The sequence below is a fragment of the Harmonia axyridis genome, chromosome 3 (assembly GCF_914767665.1).
Source record: "Harmonia axyridis chromosome 3, icHarAxyr1.1, whole genome shotgun sequence".
NCBI lineage: Eukaryota > Metazoa > Arthropoda > Insecta > Coleoptera > Coccinellidae > Harmonia > Harmonia axyridis.
Window position 1 is genome coordinate 17,696,071 of NC_059503.1, and position 23,203 is coordinate 17,719,273.

Below are 23,203 nucleotides of genomic sequence, written 5' to 3' on the forward strand. Positions count from 1 at the left end.
GTTGCCGTGTTATTTATTGAACAAGCAGCTTAGTAAAGACGGTTTGAAGATTTTCATTGCGGGGAATGTTGATAAACGGAGCAAAACGGACCAACCTCATGTTTTTAAGAATCAAGACTACATTTTTCAGAAATTTGGGCGGCCACAAACTGGGCTAAATTGCCGCCCCCCGAATGGATGCGCCTGAAACAGTCGCTTCACTGTTTCACCCCTAACGCTGTCCCCGAATTTCTGATCCTATACATAGTAGCAACAATAGTTTCAGCGTTAAAAGTTTTTGTAATTCTTTTCAACTGATGACATAGAATTCTAGAAAATTGAACTATCTCGATTTCTATCGAAACATTCCTTGAGTTGGAAGAAATAGTCAACTTTCCATTCAAAACTCAAACGATCTAATCTCAATACAAACAAAAATTCCCCTCATTTCCGAGTGGACTCTTCCATGCTTCAACAATACGAAATTAAAGGTTTTCAACAGTCCAACCTGCTGAAAAACCAACACTAGAAACCTTGACTTTCTCCAAGGAACCTATCGACACACAGAGCACATCCTGTCACGCTGTACAATAAGAACAGGTGAGTGTGTGTTTGAGACCAAACAATAGGAATAATGCCACAGGAAAAAAGTACCCGAAGAAGAAGCAGTTCCCAGCATCCTCGCGCGCCAGGTGAACACGCGTGTTCCTCCGGTGCCTCGCGGTGACGCTGCACCAGGTCAGGTACACAAATCGGACAATGGGTCAGCCGCATCGAGATGGTGGTGCACAGAAAAGGGAATAAGGAGTTCTTACCTACGCACGGTTCTCGACTCGGTTCGGAAAGAAATCAAGGTCTCGGTGGTGTGTACGTTTATTTTCTTTGTGATTAGCGGGTGCTTGAACCCGGAGCCAGTCCGGCCGTCATCTAAAGGACAGGGCTGGATTTGGCCCAACTGTACCAGAAAGAACGGTTTTTCTTTTTATTGTAGAGGGTGGGCAAATTTCGATGTTTTAGCACTACAACTTTTAAACCAGAGGAGATAGATAAAATCTATTACCTTACTCTTGGTTTTTTTTTCATAGAAACTAACAAGAGTAGCATTCATTTTTGGCCACCTTCTTTTGTTTTCGAGTTATAAGTTTTCTACGTAGAAGCCAGTGGCGTGCTCGTATTTTCAAAAGCGTTTTTAATTACGAAGCTATGACCCAAAGTTATGTTTTTCAAATGGGAACACTAAATTTCTGTGCCATTTTTTGAAAGCTCAATTTTTCCTGATTTCAAAAATATATAACATCGTATGGTTTGTATTGAAATAAATAACAGAAAATGGTCAAAAACCTTTTTTACCTAAGAGTCTCAATATTTCTATGGTTTCAACTGTTGATGAGAACATAAAAATTGAGCTTTCTATAACAAGAGCAGTGTCCTTCCGTCAATCTGATTATTTCTATGTTTTTCACTGATTTCTACAAAATTCGAATTAAGCTATGATTAATGAATGTTAATATGGCCGGAATTGGAAGATATTGATGTGAACGATGTTTATTTTCAACAATTAGGCGCTACATGCCACACAAGCAAAGAAACAATCTCAATTTTGTAAGAAAAGTTTCCTAGACGTGCTATCGAAGAGGGGATCACGATTGGCCACCCATATCTTGTGATTTAACACCTTTAGACTTTCTTCTTTTGATCATGGAAAATTTTATGAAAAGGATATGGTGCCGTGGCGGACATTTGACTGAAATCGTTTTCCATCTTTAATGGCATACCTTCCTCTTTACAATAAAATAAAGATCGATTGATTTCTCTTACACTATGCTCGTTTTTTAATATCAAAATGAAACCTCTCAGTGGAAAATCCTTCAGAAGGAACTTGAGCACAACGATTCAAATCATGTAAGCTTAAAAAGCAACTTAAAAATGAATAAAAAATAGATAAAAACCCCAAAAGCAGAAGTAGGAGTAGATAGCATTACAAAATTTCGTATTTGGTACCATTGTATCATCTACAACTGGTTCCCCTCGTCGTCGTAAAAACTCTTTAACCTTCTGTAGGTCCCATAGTCGGGATTCAATCTGTGAAAAATTCGTCAATGTTTTCAGGGAGTGAAATCACACGAGGCACTATATCTGTAGCAGCCTTTCATAGCTGAACTGCAGTAAATTCCAAAAGAAAAAAGAACCCATATCACATTTTAAAGTTTCAAATGGAATGTATAACATAATACATGACTTTGTACACGTCACAAATTCAATGTACCTGAAGTAACAACCGTAATCTAATAAATCAACAAAAGTTTTAGCTGCAATAAAATTTGTTCCATGAACTTCGGAAACAGATGCATTCAGAGCGATAATAGCACACAGATGCAATGCCTATTGAATATGTATTAGAATTAGATATTTATATTAGCATAAAGTTAGAGGGATTTTTTCTATTTTAATTGTGCCTATACTTGCTCAAAAGAACATAGGGGATATATTCTGCTCAATGAGGAATTTTCCTTCAAACGAGAAACATTCATTCGTTATAGAATATTGTCAAAACGTGACATTTAAAAGATAACATTCATTCAACATTTCATTAAAAAAGTCGATTGAAGAAATATGGCGTTTTAAAATTTAAAGCGTTTAATTTTTAATGCACTGTAATGCAACATCGACTGCAAATTACATAGAAAAGGGCATCAAATATATTACTGTAATTAGGTCAACAGGGAAAGCTATAATTTGATCGGGTTAGGATTGTTAGGAATAGAGGCATAACTACCTAATTGTCATATCGTAATTTGTATTGGATTGGTTGTACAAGCTTTCCTACAAGGCGCTGTTGCCTCTTTGTGCAGCCGTAACAATGCGATTAATTTTGTTTAAAATCTAAATTTTAATTTACTGCAGGTAATTTGAAAAAATCATGAATAAAATCCATAATAATTACGTTCGAACTTGCAGTTATAACCCAAATTAAAGAGAATTTCATCGTCTTTAGTTTAAGAGCTATAGACGTTCCAATTTGCAATTTACCTTACTGATAAAAAAAAATGTGGTAAAATTCAATTTGTCCAACCTGAAAGACAATGGCTTCTTGAAGAATTGACTACGAGTTGGAATTTGAAATTTTCGGAATACATATGTATACTGATTTGTTAATTTAATATATGAATGTTCTGTTGAATATTGTCGAATTCCATTAAATAACTTTGAACATTATATAAGATCACAATTTCTTCCAATAAAAAAAAAACGAAAAGCGGTAATTATCAAACTCGGTTGATAAAATAATTATAATACAATCAAAAATTAGAAAAGCACCATGAAGTCAGCTGCTTTGAGCGCTCGCTCATTATTGCGCCAATATTTTGTGCTGTGAATTAAACAGACATATAAAGCGTCGATATAATCACTGAAAGTCACCATTTCAAAAATTATCAGAAGACATTGGAAAATCTAAATTTCATCGATCTTCAGTCAAAACTGTTCCAATAAATCACTCTTTCATTTATCCATCTACATAACAGCATTATCAAGACTTAATGATTGTAAACACAAGCGCGCAAAACACTATATTGACAAATATTAAATCAAAACAACATAAGATTTATATGTATTTGTTTATACTTTTAACATTTGTTACTTTTTATTACCGAGAGCAGTACAAATATTTTCACCAATATTCATTATGAAGGAATTCGTGACCCAAGCACAGATGCCTGTCAGATTATTTGAAAATAACCAAAGTAACCGTTCGCACTGCAATAAATTCTTTATTATATGTTGGTGGTCAGATTCAGATCCCAAAAAACATATAAAATCGAAGGAATCAAAACTACCCCTAAGTTTTCATGTGAGAAACACATATTGACTGGACTAAATTAATAGCGTAGAGCAGCGTTCCTCAGACTGTAGGACGCCCCCCTAAGGAGGGCGCACAAGGAATTGAAAATAAAAAGATAAGAGTTTTAAAAAAATATTCATTGAAATTTTATTAAAAAATAACAAAGAACCAATGTAAGGGCTAATGCCCAACATGAGTTTGTTTTGAGGCGCACAATTCCTCTAATTTTGGTTCCATATTATAGATGGCCTCTCTCGAGTTTATTTTCCACTTGATATTTATTTCTGTTTTTGGATTTTCAGGTAGCAAGTGCAGAAAATCCAATTTCACAAAGATAAGCCGTTGTTAAAGGCAAGAGGATCATTGACGCTTTGGCTTTTATAACAGTCATTCGGAAGCTCAGTACAGAAGATTTTTTAACAAAGTTCGACTTTTGTAAGGTACTTGATGAAACATCTATCAGTTGTTTTTCTTGTAGTTATAATCCAACTGGTGTATTCTCAAAAGGGGTGCATTCGTGTAATTTGAAGTCCTCTATGACTGTAGGGGTAAGGGGAGCAAAATTTTTAGAATTATAACTGAGGGGCAAGAAGAGCAAAAGTTTGGGAACTGCTGGCGTAGTAGAGAACGCTAGTAATCTCGCGACCACAGGTTCGATTCCTAACAGATTGAATCCTTTTTTTTCATAACTCGATTTTAATTGAAAAATCTTTGAATTTGAAATATTCTTCGAGATACAGGACCTAAGGGCTATTTTATGAAGATATTTTAGATATTGGGGCAACACCAGTGGCGTGCAATTCGGTCACATCTCAAGTATTTCGAAGAAAAAAGCTGTTTTACTCAGCAGAATATTATGATCAACAGTATCAAACGCTCTAGATAGGTCAGTGTAGATAACATCAACTTGACCACCCTCGTCCGAGCACTCCGTGATGTATTGTGAAATTGTTGCCAGGTTAGTTACGGTAGATCTTCCTCGAACGAATCCGTGCTGTTGTGTGGACAAATATGAATGAACACTGAAATATATATCCTTGTATAACACCTCCTCGTACACCTTCGCAAAATTTGACAGGATAGATATTGGCCTGTAATTATGGACACGTGCATTATTCCTCTTCTTGAAAATCGGAACTACACGTGCTCTCTTCCATTGAGAAGGAAAAATGCAGTTCTTCAGACTGAATTTGATAATGACAGTCAACGGTTTAGCAAGAACAGCACTGTAATTTCCTAAGAAAAACGATGGGATACCGTCATCTCCAGATGTTGTTTTGTTGGGAAAATTGGACATAATTGATTTTATTTCATCTTCAGAGATTTCAGGTACGATTACAGGAGGATACTGATCAGCAGAGGTGTACCGAATATTCTCCGGTTCATATGCAGCTTCAACGTTCAATTCGGAAAAATGTTCAGCAAAAATATTCATGGGGTTCTTCATCGACATACATCACTCCTGGTATTCTAGAGCAATTGTTCTTCTGGTTGATAAATTACCAGAAAATTTTCGGATCCAACATCATCTTTTCCATGATAGATGTGACATAATCATCATAAGCCGAAGAAATCTCAGACTTGATCAATGCTCTCAGTCGTACAAACTGTCCACGACAATTTTGATTTCGAGTCCGCAGCCATTTTGAACGATAATAGTTATTTATAATACAAGTGCAGAAGGCATTGATATTCTTCCACGAGTTCAAAATTCAAAAACGAGCCACTAAGTGGCGAGTTTTTGAAGGAACGAGTGGTAGAATGAGCCTTCTGTACGAGTATTATACATTATTTTCTCTAATTCATTTCATTTTTATCGAAATTTATGAAATATTTCCATAAATATCATTTAGTGATTTTTGCATTGAAAAATGTTGGTTGGCAGAACTGATTTCTTTAAGGCAAATTGATGAATTGACAGATAAAGCCGTGGCGGAATGTTCGTAGTACCAACATATAATAATAAAATATAACCATGAAAACTGTGCGTTTCTGATATATTCTCGCACGATTTTGTTCTACAAGATGTGGAAGAATGAACGGAATAACCACAGAATTAGAAAAATATTTTTTTTACGCTTGATGGACGCAGTAAACCACACAGACCACATAGATTTATTCATATGACTGAGATATTCTTAGATAAATGACCAAAATAATAAACCCAAGTGCGAAATCTGTTTTTCCAATCCACGACGCGTCGAAAACGAAAGCGTTCTCGACCTTCGGCTGGCGAAAAACGTGTCCACGGAGGGAGCCGACTGCAATCTGTCGGGCCGACAGGGGCCCCCCGAACACGGTCCTGTTTACCGATGTGTACGTTCGTTATCGTCTCTTGGGGACGTTACCCCCTGCCTGCCCGAAGACCCGTCTACCAGAACGCGACCGTGAGCAAAACAACAACTTCTCCGACTCCCGACGGTCCAAGTTTTCGCCCGCCGATCGTCGACCGCGGTGGCAGCAGTCGGTGTTATCCGCTTCCTACTTTCCCAGTAAGGAAGCGCCGCGAATCGGAAACCGGGATTATCATTTCCTCCAAAAGCAACAAAACTCTCCGAAGAAACCTCAAAAACGAGGAAAGCACCGACATGAAGTCGGGAGCTTTTGGGCGCTCACTCCTTGATAATAATAATAATAGTGCCTTTGTTGTAAGAGAAAAAAAAATAATACATGACATAGGGGCGAAGTCTAGCTTAAGCTACTCCACTCAACCCCAAAATAAAAAAACAAAATATACTATTAAAATATTCATGGAAAAAAACCTACAGAAAAACGATTATAAAAGAGGTGAACCCATAATTTTATGGAAAAAATTATCGACCATCGTACACCGTACAAAGTTTGATCATCGCAGAAGCGCCAAAGGGTTAATGAATGGGAACCTAATGTTTGACTGATACGCGGAAAGCCACGTGGTGGTAATCCCTCTTAGGGCCAGTATTATGAAGGATAACCGACAGTTCAACCGTTGCGTCAACTACCGAATTGCTTACTAGAAATACCGGCCTTTAAACATCCCATGAACATGGGCCCGCAAATTTTTTGTTTTCGAAGTACAGGATGTTTCTTGTAGTCCTACATTTTTGTGATGGTTAGGACCGGAATTATAAAGGATGCTCGAAAGGATGGTTGTCCCTCGGTTGAGTTCAACCGAGCGTCAACGAATAAATGGGATTATAAACATTGAGGCATATAGAATTATCAATTTTCTTTTTGTGTCTGTGTTTGGACTAGGAAATCTAATAGAAAACTGTCAGAATTGAACGAGCACTGTAGCCAACCGAAATAAATTCGGCTATAACCGATGGTTGTACAACCGACACAAGAGAGATCTTTATAATATCCCGAGAGTATATGGTATACCCGAGAGTATACCAGTTTATCGAATATTCATTAATCTCAGCTACAAATTAGATAAATAAGTACCAAAACTTATTGGATCTTTACAATAATTTGGATTTTCCTGAGGATTACTAGAGAATTGTTTGAAGTTTTTTCTGGAAATCGGTAGCAGACATGACGAAACTGGAAGAAATCAAAAATTGTGGTACTGGACCAAAGTTTCCTTTCAAATTTTAACTACCAATGCTACACCAAAAATTGGCCTACAACTGCGCATAAATTAACGAGCACTTAAAATATCCTGACTAATTTTTTTCAATATTCTGATCAAAGTTTTTATTGAACTGGCGACACTATTATCACGAAATTTTACAAAAAGCTTGGAATTGTTATTCTGAATGCGCACGCCAAAGGACCCCGCACGTTTAGTATGGGAAATGGCTTTCCGTGAATTTGGCTGAATTTTTGATATGTTGTAGTCCTTAATGAGCTGTTCAGAAAAGTCCTTAGCCACAAAGCTCAAAAATGGACAGTTTTCGAGATATGGAGCTTTGAAAATGGATTTTTTGCAATTTTTGGGGTTTTTGCTCATCAATCGGGGAGCTCTTATTTCTGGTTTTGATGAAATTTGGATGTTCGGCGGCCAAAACCCGACTGAGAAATGATATTCCTTGGTTATATTAGGCACCGCCATCGATAATTTCTTATACACTGCTCCACATTGGCTATGAAATGAGATAAAAAATCCAAGATCTTCCATACATCTTTTCATGCCACAAGATGATGCCAGAATAATTCACATGACCGAGAAACGACATATTGTGAGATTTTTTTCAAGAGAGACCATAATAACTGAATCCTCATATGTCCAATAATATCAAATATGTTTAGTCGAAATGTTCATAACCAGGCATCGCGAGCTGTAATGGGGGAAAATGGGAAAATCATAATCATATATCCTCAGGGATAACAATTGTGATCACTACTATCATTTACATTATATGTGATTTGTTTCTCACAAATCTCGATAATCTGACAATGGGGTGCCAAGACATTTTCCTCAGAATGTCTCGAAATTGATGATAGCATCTCACAGACAAACGAATCCGTGAAAATGTCTGCAGTTTTGATACAATATAGTACTATACGGGTAGAATATAGAAGTCCAAGTGTTGGAAGCTAACTATGAATGGAACTTCCGATATTAACCCACGAATTCTTGAAAATATTTTTTTTTTTCTATGAACTTTTTGAACTTCACACATACGAATGAATACTATCTAATAATATGATATTTGGCAAAATGAATGAGTAGATCAATCAAAAACAATATAATAATGAGAGTGACATTCATAATAATAATAATAACAATAATGATAATAAACGAAAAACAATTTAAAATTATATTAGCAATCGCAAGAAATCATTTAGAATATTATGAATCGAATCGAGGGCAAAATTATCATTATTGTTATTATTATTATGAATGTTATTCCCATTATTATATTGTTTTTGATTGATATACTCATTCATTTTGCCAACGATCATATTTATTAGATAGTATTCATTCGTATGTGTGAAGTTCAAAAAGTTCATAGAAAAAAAAAATTATTTTCAAGAATTCGTGGGTTAATATCGGAAGTTCCATTCATAGTTAGCTTCCAACACTTGGACTTCTATATTCTACCCGGATAGTACTATATTGTATAAAAACTGCAGACATTTTCACGGATTCGTTTATCTGTGAGATGCTATCATCAATTTCGAGACATTCTGAGGAAAATGTCTTGGCACCCCATTGTCAGATTATCGAGGTTTGCGAGAAACAAATCACATATCATATGTAAATGACATCAATAGTGATCACAATTGTTATCCCTGAGGATCTATGATTATGATTTTCCCATTTTACCCCATTACAGCTCGCGATGCCTGGTTATGAACATTTCGGCCAACATATTTGATATTATTGGACATCAGATATATGAGGATTCATTTATTATGGTCCCTCTTAAAAAATTCTCACAATATGTCGTTTCTCGGTCATGTGAATTATTCTGGCGTCATCTTGTGGCATGAAAAGATGTATGGAAGATCTTGGATTTTGTATCTCATTTCATAGCCAATGTGGAGCAGTGTATAAAAAATTATCGATGGCGGTGCCTAATATAACCAAGGAAGATCATTTCTCAGTCGGGTTCTGGCCGCCGAACATCCAAATTCCATCCCAACCAGAAATGAGAGCTCCCCGATTGATGAGCAAAACCCCAAAAATTGCAAAAAACCCATTTTCAAAGCTCCATATCTCGAAAACTGTCCATTTTTGAGCTTTGTGACTAAGGACTTTTCTGATCAGTTCATCAAGAACTACAACATATCAAAAATTCAGCCAAATTCACGGAAAGCCATTTCCCATACTAAACGTGCGGGGTCCTTTCATTTCAATCGACATTATCGTCACTGCAATATTAGGTTATTTTTTTAGATATTCTCCAATCCAAGAGTGTCGATTAATGATTTTTTATGGCCGCAATTGATGTGAACAACGTTTATTTTCAGCAAGACGGCACTACGTGACACTCAAGCAACGAAACAATCGCAATTTTTCAAGAAAAGTTAATTCTCGAAGAGATGATCACAATTAGCCATCAGGTTTCGTGATTTTCAACACTTTTAGACGTTTTTCTTAGAGGCCTTTTTTGTGCCTGTATCTCGAGCTAGTCGAGCTGCATCTATATAAATACCCTATACCATTTGAATAATCTTCAGAGTCTGATGATGAAATCGAAATAAGTTCGAAACTGCGAAGTCACACAATGTAATCCCCAAACTGTTAATACCATATTTTTGGTATAGTAAAACTTAGAAAGTATAAAATTTAGCATGTAATTTGTTTCTGTCATCTACAAAGACTGCCTGCAGTTGATCCTTGCCAGTATCTGGATAAATAACCGCCTCGGTAACCGCTGTTATTCATTATATAGCTTGAAGTTTTGTCTTGTCAGGATATATTTTCACACTTAACTGTGTTTATAAACTCTGTTTTCAATCTCAGTTATTATTTGTAGAAATATTAATTACTAGGGATAGAACGATACCGATATTGATATCGGTATATCGGCATATCGGCAGTTGTTGCCGATATATCGTATCGTATCGTATCGGCAAAGAATATCGGCAAAAATATCGGCAAATTTTTTTTGTCTCCTCAGTGCAAAAATGGAATACTTTATCAAACAAAATAAGATTTTTCATTCTAAGGGAAATATTTTTTATTAAAAAAGGAAAACGAATCAACATTAAACAACTATACTAACAAACATAGGTAGGAACTTTATATGGCAGGTACAAAATACAGTACATTAATATATTCATATTCCTAATAACTGAAATTTAATTTCTTGATATTGTGATGTAAAAACACCAACATTTCCGCCCTATCTTCATTAAGTCTATTTCTTTTTGGTTCATAAATATTGCCTAATTCACTGAATAGTTGCTCACTAGACACACTGGCAGCAGGTGCTGACAGGTACACCGAAGCTGCGGTGAACAAACAAGGAAATTTTTTCTTTTCTGCCTCCCACCACTCGAAAGGAGATTTATCTTTCGGTTGTGTTGAACATTCCAAATATGTTATTACTTCATTTTCCCATGCTTGCATGTTTTTTGTTTTAGTGGTTTCGGTCGAAGTAGAGGCAATACTGTCAAAGGTTCCCCAGAATGTATTTTCCTTATTTAAATCGCTTAAAGGAATATTATCATCTTCCGAAGATTCGAGATCCACTTCAGCTACAGTATTATACTTCCTTTTAATTAAATTTTTAATACAGGTTAATATTTGTCCTTTGGTATCTTTAGGGAAAAAATTCATTTTAAATCTTGGGTCTAAGAATGTGGCAACATACAGATTTTCTCGTTGAAATATTGTTTCACCAAGTCTTCTTTCTAAACTTGTTAAAAGTTCATTCTTCATTGTGCCTACACCAGCAAAGATTGGCCCCTCTTTAGATAAATATTCTTTTAATGTTACGACTAATGGAATCACTTCAGAAATGCAACATTGCTCTTTACTTGCAGTTTTTGTGATTTCTTCAAATGGCCTTAAAATATTGAGGATGTTTTTCACCAATTCCCATTCAGAGTAAGTAAGGTTGGTGAGACCATCATTGTTGGTAATATATAATGTGATCGCTTCTTTTTGTTCCAATAAACGCTCAAGCATATAGTACGTAGAATTCCAACGCGTTTGAATATCCTGAATCAACTTTTTTTTTTTTAAATTCAACTGGTTTTGAATTTGTTCAAGTTTACCACATGCCAATTGAGAATGAGTGAAATGTCCCACGATTTTCCGAGATTTTGCGATTGCATCATTAATAGCTCTTTGACTGTTGATGTATTCATGGGTGGCGTTAGGTTTGCCGATACGATATATCGGTATATCGGCATATCGGCACGTAAATATCGGTATCGGCCGATATATCGTATCGGCAAAAAAAAGTGATATCGTTCTATCACTATTAATTACTTAAATAAATTTATTTTTACATATAATCCAATCATTCAAAGTTGGATATAAAAATTAAAAGTGTGACGATGAGACACAGTAACAAAACCTTCGCAGAATACAACTGGTATAAAGAGAGGTCTCACAGAGGCTTAGGAGTTCGGAATAAAAAACAACATTGAATCAAATCATGAAACATCCTTTCTATTAAATAGAACAATTCAAGTTTCGATTGAAATTTATATTTGAATATATTGTATCAATTAGAATGTTTGTCTAACAGAAAGAATACTATATTAGTGCCATGCTGTAATGAAATACTTAATTAGTAATTGACCCTTCACTACATCTGGACTCTGATGAATATTTTATTTCAAAGCGTGTAGGATACGGTTTGGTAAGTCTAGCTAAAGTCCAATTTTATTTGGACCAAATTTACATGTGAAATTATTCATAAGAGTGCAACGAAATCTTTCAACTCTTCAACTGATGGCACAAAAATTGAAGAAGTATTTCAAATATTTCCATCATTTACATTGTTGCTTTGGAATAGTTGTACAAAAAAATGTATTCATCTTGCCTGACATAAAGTTTTAAAATCCTTACAGAATCAAAAAACTGATATAATACCCAACCTTCCCACATACTTGTTCAAACTTTTCTGGGAATTCAATATTGATGTCTTGAAATTCAAGGATTAAAATTCAACTTAATTCAAATTTCTTTACCGCAATATATTTTCGTCTAATTTTGAATATTAGAATCGGAACAGACAACGTGTTCAAACCCCTTAAATATAAATTTTTGAGTTGAAATATTGTGCGACATTGGAAGAACAAACTAATATGCAAATTTCAGATTTTTGTTGTATTTAAAGTCATAAATAGTAAATACTAAATCAATGATGATTTCTACAGCGCTGTTAATACTTCATTTACACCATGCAAAGTTTATGTAAAAGTCAATAGTACCTATAGCCCATTGAAATTTCAGTCTTATTAGGTATGTATTTGCTCATTACAATACTGAGTAAATTAGCAACACTTCATTTCATTTTTGAGAATAGTGTGAAATTCAAATGATGATGAAAATTTATATTCACAATGTATGATACCTATGAAACAGTCCGACAGTTTTTTTTTTTTAGGGGTAATAGGATCCCTGTTTTTTTTTCGATTCTTCTGTATTATTTTGAGTGAATAGGTATGTGAATATGTTCCATAATTCCACTTTGGCACAGAAAACTAATTAACAGAATATGACAAACATTTGAATACCTATTCTACTTTAAGAAGGCTTAGACTTGTCAGTAGATTAATTCATTATTATTGCAAATGTAAAAATGCAGAAAATCTTTATTCACAGTAATGTTAATAGTGTTAATACGAAAAAGTTATTAACACATGTGCTGAAACATGTGTATAAGATCGCATCAATGAGAAAGCTAGACCATAGGTATTTAAATTATTCGAGATATCTTGAATCTGAATTTAAAAGAATTCGAAAAAACAGAGTATTTGAAACATAGTCTTGGAACTTAACATCTGCAATTATTGTTATTAATGTCCTTAGATTTTCTTATCCTAAATTCATCATTTCGGATGAAAAAATATTCTCAACAATAAAAAAAATGCAAAAAGGATTGTGGACCGAATTCTTATCAAGTCACAATTTCAAGTTCCAATGAAATTCTCATGAAGAATATAGGTTTTATACCTTTTTTGACACGTGCAATGCTTCTCAATCTAGTTACTAGAGAAACCTGTTCGAAACATATTTTGGATAACAGAATCAGCTGTCAATACGTTCAACCCCTCATAAATAAATTCAGGTAAATAATTTTATATCTCAACTGAATCTGTTTTCATCTATGATTTTAGATGAATGATGAATTAACGTTGTCATTTCATTCAAAAATACTCTCAACAATGATTTTCAAATGATTCTCAGGGATGTCGTATTTGTAAAAAAGGAATTTTAACCCATGAAACTTCTCAGTAGTGACTTTCACCAATCATTTCGGGAAAAGCTGAAAAGGTTATAAATCAAAATTATCCTCACCTTCCGACGACTTTTTACTCGCCCCGAAGAAACTGGCCGAGCCATTGGAGGGCTTTTTCCACCCTCTCCAGTTGTTGCACAGACTCTCAGGTTCTGAGCTCCAGCTACACAGAGAATCCTCCTCGAAACGGTCAGAATCCTCGAAGGAGACTTCCTCCCATTCCAGAATCCCGGCCGCAACGTCACCGTCACCACCGGGGAGGTTTCCGGCCGCCGCCAGTTTCAAACAAAGAACTACCTCCGACTCTCAAATGTGTCCGGGGATACACGAATGGAAAGTGGTCTACTAAACGCATCCAAATTTACAGCACTTTACCAGCACATCTGAGAACAACTTACATAACACAATGATATTAATCTCACACAAAACATGACAAAATTAATAATTTTTCCTTGGTGGTGACCTCCCCCATTCAAGACAACAACAAATATGGCGATTAATGAACCCGAACCCACGATCAACTACATACAGGAGCCACTGGCCCCTAGCTGGCTGTCAGTGACGGTATTCCCTGTCAGATTTTCTTTCAAAACAATAAATGTGCTGCCACCTGGTAGAGCTCCATAGATTGAAAAGTCTGAGCTACAGTCTTGCAATATAAGAACTTTGCACCTACTAAAAAATATAGAAAATCTCGATCAGTATAAATTCCAATTTTAAATTCTGCCCTCTTAGTTCTTATCAATCAGTTCCAATAAACTCTGTGAAAAATATCGCAATAAACGCTTTCGTTTTAACGAATAAGTGATACATTTTTTAACGACGAGAGGATAGATAGCCCAGAAAAAACCAACGTTGCCAAATGTACGAAATACAATTATTTTAGGTTATGGCGCGAAATACAAGTTTTGAAGTTGTCATTTGTCTCTGTTGAGTACTTGGCTGCTAAGAACTGATCGTTGGCTTAGAACATTTATTTGTTAGTCATTAGTAATTCTCAAGTTCATTTCTCAAAATGCCTGTTATATGTAAATTTTGTGAAAAAGTCTTCAGCAATCAATCTAACCACAATCGACATATTAACGAAGTGCATAATGAAGTTGCCGAGCCAATATCTTATGAAAGGAATACTGTTTGGAGTAGCCATTGTCTTGAACCAAACTGCAATAAATCGTTTTCTAACAACAAAAATCTAATGCAACATTTACATAATGACCACTCAATGAACTTTGTGACAGAGTTTTATATATTCAATAATACTAATGGTTAGTAAAATTCATTATTTATTGAAGCCTCTCACTAGAAATATCTAATAAAAAATTAAAATTCACTAATTGATCACCATTTAAATATATTTCTGTCAAAAAGGAATTATTGTATTATTTTTAGATTTTGAGGACTGGAAGACAAACATTGAAGTTACCAATGGTTGTTATATTCTAAAAAGTAAATATGCGAGTACTATCGGTGAAGTAATACTTTATAAATGTAACAGAAGTAAAACAAGTAAGTCTTCACTGTTAATTATTGATTATTATAGGTAATTTCCTTCTAATTAAACATATACCCACCTAATAATTTTGAATAGTTGTAATAATGTATTTCTCATTTAAGACTATAGTGTTAAAGATGTTGATCAAAGAAGTAGATTGTTGAAGAGTCAGGGATCTTGTAAAAGGAAAAACTCTTGCACAAGTGAATTGAAGGTTACTATGGAGAGTAATAAAATCACAGTAGAGTGGCAGAAAGTCCATTATGGACATACCTCAGAATTGCAACATGTTAGATTGTCAAAACCCGATAAGCAGAGTATTGCTACTAAAATGGTGAATGGTGTTACAAATCAAAGAATACAAAAAATTAAGGATATAAAAGATTTAGCTTCCAAATTTGAGAGTTTAGACTTTGAAAAGTTTGATGATGAAACCATCAACAAAATTCATCACCACCTAATAATTGCAAAAAATATAACGAGTTGTTTTAATTTTCCAAATGACAATACCAAGTTTCAATTGCGAAATGAATCTAATAAAAGGTTAATAGAATCCCAAATAAGATTCACTTCCACAAAAAAAAAATGCATAAAATCAAAGACCAGTCTCAAAAGACCAACATTACAGGAAGCTATTAACATAGCAGAAAATTTAAGCCGTGCCTCTGAAGATTCATTTCTCTATAAATCCGTAGAACCACTGAATGACCATCAATATTGTTAAATTACTTGATTGGATATGTAATGTTTTCAGTCTACCATTTGTGATTTGCATCACTTTTTTTTAACTACTTATAAACAATTTCATATAACCTACATCTCTGTTATTTTATTGTCCATGACTACTATCAATCAGAAAAATTTTTTTTCAATATTTTTTGCTGTTTTTTATTCATTAATTATTTTATGGTAGGGGTTATTCCTCAATATGTAATCACATTTATGTGTTTTTCTACAACCATGAAGAACAGTCAAAATAACCAAAATATTATTTTGAGAAGTAATAAAGATAGAATAATACAAGCATTTTATTCACGAAATGAACATTGATTCATATATTAGTCTCAAAAATTAAAATATTTATATGGGAAATTTTTCACAATTAAAATTAATTCACCGGGCCAGAGTCAAAATATTTAGATTTTTTGCTGTTGATTTGACGATTGATTCAGCAATCTTTCACAATATATGCACATATAAGACATTTTAAAGTATCATCTATCAAACAGAATTAACTGATTCAAATTTTAAACTAATTTGTATTTCGCGCCATAACATACATTTGATTACATTTGGCAACGTTGGATTTTCCTGGGCTATCTAACCTCTCGTTTTTTAACGTCCCTGGTAGGCTTCGCTTAGAACCATAGAATAGATGCTGCTGAATAACGTTTTATTTTGCATGAACTTGAAATATTGAAAATAAAAAAATCAGAACTCGGAACCAAATATTTACTCATGATTTTCTTATTTATATCGACTTAAAATTGCTGTCGGTTCATTTGACAAGTATATTTCTGAAAATTCAAATTGAATGATAAATGTGCAATATGTATTTTATATTTTAGATGAATATTGTATTCAACTGTATCCAGAAGACAAATGAAAGAACTTTCGAATTCATCATTGTCTTAAGCGCGTCTTATTTTCTAGTCTACCAGAAACACTGGAGGCTGTAAAGAATGCTTCCTTTGAGCCTAGTTTTCATATTTCAAATAATGATAATTCTTCTCCTTGGGTGAATGCCAATTGATCTGAATTTCTTGATGTACAAAGTAATAAATAACTTTGATCATTTCTAAAAAACCATTATTGACTGCAATAAGCTCGAAAACTTGGAATAAATGTAATATATAGTTTTAAATAATTAAATATTATACCTCATTATCTCCTTCAAGTTTACCTTCTAGACATTTCAGTGAATAAGCCATATTTGAGACATCCTATTTTTACTTATTTTGAAAATCATTCAGGGCAACTGCTGGAGTCTGAACTATATACTTCATGTAAGACACTATACATAATATCAGATTAGTGCAAATAGGTTATTTACTCCAAAAAATAAATAAATAATTCTGACAATTTTTTTGGTTAATTTAAATAATTTAATTAAATACATCATATAATGCATTATAAGTTATAACAAGCTATCATTTTTAAGTTGCATTAAACATATTTTCTATATTTAGAAAAAAAATTGTAAATTATTTTTCTTCAACAAATTAATCTAAACCTACAGATTTACCAAGATTAAAAACTACTTTACACTTATGTTCTGTTTTTTGGAGTTTTTTATTATCAACAGCTGGTCCCATGATGTTGGTATGGATATGAGAAATTGTAAGACCAACAAAAATTGTAGTACCAATAGGGTTCTCTTCATTAGGGGTAGCAACACATTTGACATAAGCTTTATTGGATTTTCTCCATATTATCAACCTGTAAAAATAATGAAAATTATGGATGCTAGTAAAGCTGCAAATTAATACAAGAAAGAAACTAAGATGAGAAACTTATGCATCAAAGAAGTAATATTTTTCAAGTAATTTTAACTCACTTCTTATCATCTTGAATATTTTGAGTTTCATTATAATCATCATATTCAGCAGCATCATCTCTTGGTGGGAGAATGAAAGTATTTGATGAAAATCCTACTGAACAATTAATCTCTGCATCTATAGGCCTTGGAGGAATAATACGGGCAGATCGGGTTACCTGACTTAAAGCTGCGTCTTCCATCATTGAAACATATTTAATTCCACTAGGTATCCTCCTCTATAATTCAACAAAAGTAACTATTATTATTTCAGAATTGGACTACAATTTTTTTTTTAATTAATACATATACATTATGAGGAATAATTATTTTAGTAAATGGTTTTCTCACCTTTGTGGGTGTAAGAGACTTATCAGATTCTTCTGAAGAAAGCTCTTCCTTCTTAGGGCTATCAGATTCCAAAATAGGGTTTTTTGTTTTTTCAATAATAGAGTCATATGGCAACAATGAAACGGCCATTTGATGTTGAGTTGGGTTTGTGAACTTTAGAATTAATTCAGAACATTTACCAGCTCTCAATGGTTCCACAGTAATAATACGTATCTCTGGAACATGATATCTGAAAAATGTTGTCACTCAATTATTTGAAAGTATTATAAACTTATAATATATATTTATAACATAAATCTTCTAAAAATAACAATAGTTATGGATGTCAGTTAAACAATATCAAAAATAAAAGACCAAAAATACATTATTGGTCAACAATAAATTATTCAAATTTTCCCTAGAGTTTCAATATTTTCCGTCCAGACTCCCCTCGACCTCAGTGTGATCATCCAGAAGCTTATAACTTTTACGAGAGTTATGTAGACAGACTTGTAAAAAGCATATGTATTTACCATAATTTAGTAAATAAAATCCCAAAAGCATACATGAAATGTAAAATATAACACTGATTTCTCATCAAAACTATGAGCTCTTTGAAATATCAAAAAGATATTCTTAAATTGGGGTTTGCATCACTAATAATTTCAAATCAATATGAAATTTTGAATATGATTGTAAAGATTTTTAATTTTTGTCATGAGTGGACTCGTTATTTCAGAAGATATTTTCTCTAATTCTGTGGTTATTCCGTTCATTCTTCCACATCTTGTAGAACAAAATCGTGCGAGAATATATCAGAAACGCACAGTTTTCATGGTTATATTTTATTATTCTATGTTGGAACTCCGAACTTTCCGCCATGGCTTTATCTGTCAATTCATCAATTTGCCTTAAAGAAATCAGTTCTGCCAACCAACATTTTTCAATGCAAAAATCACTAAATTATATTTATGGAAATATTTCATTAATTTCAATGAAAATGCAATGAATTAGAGAAAATAATGTATAATACTCGTACAGAAGGCTCATTCTACCACTCGTTCATTCCAAAACTCGCCACTTCGTGGCTCGTTTTTGAATTTTGAACTCGTTGAAGAATATCAATGCCTTCTGCACTTGTATTATAAATAACTATTCTAAAACAATGTGTATAAACAAATTATTTCAATTGTGGTGTTACTAATAATGTTGAAATTTATAATTCATATTCTCTACACTAATAGTTTCGTAAAAAATCAAAATAGAAAGAATCTTAAAATGTTCTTATAACTTACAATGCAAAAAGCTGTATTTTAAATTTGATGGAGTTTGGATTATACTCTGGTTTACTAACATTATGATCACAACTCCTACACCTCAAAACACGCTTAATAGAAAGCATTTTTTGGATAGGAAAGATGTTGCTTAAATTTGCAGGCTGAAGATCTGGCTGAAGCAATCTTTGTTCCAAAGTTGTAACTGAAAAATTAATGGTATTTAGGTTACATCGGTAAAAATGATACAATCCAGCTTACGCTCCATTAAATTGAGAGGTTTAGTTAGAATATCCTCATCAAAATCATCAATATTCTCCTCTGCTTTTGAAGGAGTTGCTATTTTCACAGTATTCTTAGGTTTCATGAGAGGTTTATCTTCTGGAAGTCCAATTCTCTTTCTCAAGGCAGCAGCAGTGACACCAGTTTTATCCTATAAAATAATACTAAGAATTCCAGAAAAGTTATGATACAAATGAAATACACACAGTATAAGAAATTATTTTTTCTTTCTGTTTTTTCTTGAAGAATTCTTTTTCTAATTTTTCTTTCTCTTGTATTGCCCTATGCATGTTTATTATGTCCTGAACTCGATTTGCATGTACACTTTCTCGTTTTGGCCATGAACCAGTTGCTAGAAATAAAAAAAAAAATAATTCAAGAAATACACTTATAGCATGCTGCTTGAATTTACGAAATTACTAATATGTTTAACTAATTTTAATATAAAAAAATCATGTTTGTTTACTGTTAGATATTGAGACATATAAATAAAGATCAATATATATGAAAAAATTCATACCAGCCACTTGGTCCGGCAAACCTATATCTCTAGAGCTCCACCGACAACAAAGGCATGATAAATAATAAGTTCTTTTATATGTCTTATTTTCCTCAGCATTTGTTTTGTTTGCTGCACGCGTTGAGAGCTCATGAAAACAACAAGGGCAGACAAAACAATTAATGCATCTATTTTTTTTCAATTTTGCTTCAGCAGAAGGAAGATTTTCACAACACTTCCCGCAGTAATGAGAGTCAACCTATAAATTTTATTAGTAAATAAAAATGATCCATACTTAATACGATTAGAATACCACATACCTCATGAGTTACACAAAATGAACATCTTAGTTGGGAGCAGTATCGGCAAAAAAATAACTGGTGCAGTGTTTTTAAATGACCACAAGTGCAAGCATATTTCACACATTCAACATCCAAGTGCCCAGCAGACATCTTGCCTAAAAACATATCATTGTTATATTCTCAATAAATTCATCGACAAGGCAATAAATGGGTGATTGAAATAATCAGTATTTTACCAGAGACCTAATATTAGGTCTATGTATTTTACCTATCTCACTCATGCTCACCCAAAGCAGTTTCTGATAAATTTTTTAATTACACGATTAAAAGAAAAGTATGTGATTCAAGCACATACTTACTTTGTTTCTTATATACAAAAAATTATATTTTCCCAAGTATACATGCAAGATCGAAACGTCAAAATACGCACAGAAAACAGAGTAGAATAGATCGGACACTGACGTTTTGTCTACATTATTATCCGTTATCCTCAATAATCTGTGGATAAAGATTAGTTTGTCTATGGTCGTATGGTTGGCTCCCTGGATAAAACCTAAATAATTCAATATCGTTTGAAATCAGACTGCTTGAAATGCATTACTTTAAGAGATTTTAATTAATATCTTTTGTGAAAATTCACCTTTCCACATGGATAAATTCACATTAATATCAGGAACTTTGTTCATGGCAGCTGATATATTTGCCATAGTAAGTTTGGCTTTGCCAGATTGGATAATTACTTATGTTGAGTATGATCAGATCACTGGTGGTGATACACAATTGGGACTAATGTGGACTTGTACGACTGTGTATAACAGACCTCAAGTATGCTTTACTCCTGACCTTCAGCCTGAATGGTTACTTGCTCTTGTTTGTATATTTGTCGGATGTATATGTATAACAACAACAATAATCTTACTTGTTTCTTCTCATTGGGATAGAAATGTACTACCATATGCAAGGTGGGTTGGTTTTACTGCAATGATATTGTTTTGTTTAGCAGCTGTTATATTTCCAATGGGTTTTCATATTGATGAGATAGGGGGACAGCCCTATCAACTTCCTAATAGCCACCAAGTAGGAATTTCTTATCTAATATTTGTATTAGCATTATGGGTAACTGTTGTATCAGAATTTTTCGTAGGAAAGGTTTGTTTACCTCACCTTTAAAATGATTTTTTTATTTAGATTTGTGTATATCCATGACAGTTTTCTGTAATAATAACTTTTAGCGTATTCGACTAGCTGCACCACTTCAAATTAATTCGAGCTAATTATGTCATTCAGCACTACAAAAATTCGAATTAATTCGCACTGGTGCAGCCAGTTGAATACGCTATTTGATTTATGAATTTTCAGCCAATTCATAGTTTGAAACGTAATTAAATAGTCGAGAGTCCCAATCCAAATTTAGTTTTGGGTTTAGGTGCTTGTATTGCTGTTTTTACCTCAGGATGTAATTATTTAAGTTCAATGTGAATAATGCTCTAAATTTAAAATTTACTTCGATTAATTTTGAGGATTGCTCTGTATATAATAATAATAATCTTTATTGTTGACCCTTAAACAGCAAAAACATTACTGGCACCAGGGCCTACTAATTATATTTCTACTTGAAACCAGAAAATAACAACATAAATAATACTCTAAACTTAACTATAATAACAAAAATAAAGTCTATTCTAGTCTTATAAAGTATTTTAAGGCATGGCAAAACTTCCTCCAATCTCTGATGCTAACCAAATCCGAAGGGGCGGAGTTAAATACATTTATGCTTCTGTAGATCGGTGTTTAATTTGTCCTCCTAAGGTCGTTTCTAAGTGTCTCTCTTTGTCTTGTCAAGTGGCTATGGTATTGCAGTGTCTGTCTCAATTTTATTCTAGTTTTCAATTCATTGTTCCTTGTGCCATATATTAATTTTATCTGTTCTAATTTTCTCAGTTTCATTATGTCAAGAATTTTTGTTTTTTCATATACATGTCTTGTTGGAGAACTATGTTCTATATTGAAGATACTTTTAACTGCTTTATTAATTAATTTTAATTTAAACTAACTAAAATAATGCATCACTGTTGAAAAATTAAAGCTCACACTATACCTGGCTGAAATCTCAAAAAACAAAGTCTGCATAAGAAAAAACAAATCTTTTGATATGCATAAATTATTTAAATTTTCTTAAACCCCCATCAACCATTTTTTTTAATGCATCATTAATGAGAAAGGTCTTCAAAAATAGTTTCAACGAACTGATTGTATTAAAAATTTATTCACACAGTGAAGTTTCAAGAGGTATTTCTTCCCTTCTTTGGCTTATAAATATGCAATCGAAAATCCTTTGAAGCATTCAAATTCAGAGAAGAAATATCACTTGAATATCATAAATGTTATTATCATATTATTCTTTCCCCAGTTTGGAACGTTGGGTTTATGAGAGTTTGGTATGAAAAATTAAAAAGCAAATTTTTAATTTAAGTAGTAACTTCTGACAAAACTTTATAGTATAATGTTGGTTCAATTAATCATTTCATTCTAAAAACCTATTTGCAAATTGTTAAGTTCAATTAATACAATGCTGTATCAAGATAAATGTATAATATCTTCTGTACTTCTCTTTATTATATTCTTAATTTGGATATATACCCAATTGAATCTCATTGCCTGCAATTTGAAAATACTCTTAGGATTTGTTTTGGCAACTAACCCCCTTTAACTGTGATAAACGATTTTTTATGTAGAATAGTAGAATGATGTACTGAAATATAAATTTCCCATTATGATTTTTTTTTATCAACCAATAATACACGATGCCATGAA

General features: G+C 33.2%; 5 protein-coding genes across 7 annotated transcripts in view; 2 read left to right on the top strand and 3 right to left on the bottom strand.

Moving 5' to 3' along the window:
* The window catches only part of LOC123675101 (zinc finger SWIM domain-containing protein 8 homolog), a 39,474-nt gene extending 25,203 nt beyond the window's left edge, over positions 1 to 14,271 (bottom strand). The window contains exon 1 of the mRNA XM_045610349.1: positions 13,734 to 14,271. The gene's annotated coding sequence lies outside the window, so the exon portion shown is untranslated. The remainder of the gene's footprint in view (positions 1 to 13,733) is intronic.
* Positions 10,243 to 11,485, bottom strand: LOC123675108 (zinc finger BED domain-containing protein 4-like). Its single transcript, XM_045610359.1, has one exon. The coding sequence runs from the start codon at positions 11,385 to 11,387 to the stop codon at positions 10,542 to 10,544; it is 846 nt and encodes a 281-aa protein (XP_045466315.1). The 5' UTR covers positions 11,388 to 11,485; the 3' UTR covers positions 10,243 to 10,541.
* A 150-nt stretch (positions 14,272 to 14,421) lies between the features above and the next one.
* Positions 14,422 to 15,924, top strand: LOC123675107. The gene is made up of 3 exons (XM_045610357.1): positions 14,422 to 14,939; positions 15,064 to 15,180; positions 15,289 to 15,924. Exons 1-3 carry the CDS (start codon positions 14,690 to 14,692, stop codon positions 15,888 to 15,890), a joined length of 969 nt encoding a protein of 322 aa, XP_045466313.1. The 5' UTR covers positions 14,422 to 14,689; the 3' UTR covers positions 15,891 to 15,924.
* Positions 15,925 to 17,332: 1,408 nt separating this feature from the next.
* On the bottom strand, positions 17,333 to 20,883 carry LOC123675103 (dynactin subunit 4). 3 transcript variants are annotated; one of them, XM_045610352.1, is made up of 9 exons: positions 20,749 to 20,883; positions 20,408 to 20,544; positions 20,109 to 20,346; positions 19,795 to 19,940; positions 19,568 to 19,739; positions 19,328 to 19,511; positions 18,054 to 18,282; positions 17,724 to 17,941; positions 17,333 to 17,605 (listed from the first exon to the last, which is right to left on the bottom strand). In XM_045610352.1, exons 2-9 carry the CDS (start codon positions 20,537 to 20,539, stop codon positions 17,389 to 17,391), a joined length of 1,536 nt encoding a protein of 511 aa, XP_045466308.1. In that variant the 5' UTR covers positions 20,540 to 20,544; positions 20,749 to 20,883; the 3' UTR covers positions 17,333 to 17,388. The 3 variants fall into 3 exon arrangements, with proteins under 3 accessions (XP_045466308.1, XP_045466309.1, XP_045466307.1); XM_045610353.1 differs by having other exon boundaries at positions 20,677 to 20,816; XM_045610351.1 differs by having other exon boundaries at positions 20,658 to 20,797.
* A 7-nt stretch (positions 20,884 to 20,890) lies between these two features.
* On the top strand, positions 20,891 to 23,163 carry LOC123675109 (uncharacterized protein C16orf52 homolog A-like). The gene is made up of 2 exons (XM_045610360.1): positions 20,891 to 21,097; positions 21,149 to 23,163. Exons 1-2 carry the CDS (start codon positions 21,038 to 21,040, stop codon positions 21,557 to 21,559), a joined length of 471 nt encoding a protein of 156 aa, XP_045466316.1. The 5' UTR covers positions 20,891 to 21,037; the 3' UTR covers positions 21,560 to 23,163.
* The last annotated feature ends 40 nt before the right edge of the window (positions 23,164 to 23,203 follow it).

What these genes read in the sequence shown, in the direction of transcription:
- LOC123675108 (XM_045610359.1), bottom strand. Translation starts at nt 11,387, where the DNA reads ATGCTTGAGCGTTTATTGGAACAAAAAGAAGCGATCACATTATATATT.
- LOC123675107 (XM_045610357.1), top strand. Translation starts at nt 14,690, where the DNA reads ATGCCTGTTATATGTAAATTTTGTGAAAAAGTCTTCAGCAATCAATCT. An exon ending in TATATTCAATAATACTAATG is followed by an intron (nt 14,940 to 15,063) that starts GTTAGTAAAATT and finishes TATTATTTTTAG; the next exon opens with ATTTTGAGGACTGGAAGACA. An exon ending in ATGTAACAGAAGTAAAACAA is followed by an intron (nt 15,181 to 15,288) that starts GTAAGTCTTCAC and finishes TTCTCATTTAAG; the next exon opens with ACTATAGTGTTAAAGATGTT.
- LOC123675103 (XM_045610351.1), bottom strand. An exon ending in CATTTTGTGTAACTCATGAG is followed by an intron (nt 20,347 to 20,407) that starts GTATGTGGTATT and finishes TAAAATTTATAG; the next exon opens with GTTGACTCTCATTACTGCGG. An exon ending in ACCTCTCAATTTAATGGAGC is followed by an intron (nt 19,512 to 19,567) that starts GTAAGCTGGATT and finishes TTAATTTTTCAG; the next exon opens with TTACAACTTTGGAACAAAGA.
- LOC123675109 (XM_045610360.1), top strand. Translation starts at nt 21,038, where the DNA reads ATGGATAAATTCACATTAATATCAGGAACTTTGTTCATGGCAGCTGAT. An exon ending in CAGCTGATATATTTGCCATA is followed by an intron (nt 21,098 to 21,148) that starts GTAAGTTTGGCT and finishes GAGTATGATCAG; the next exon opens with ATCACTGGTGGTGATACACA.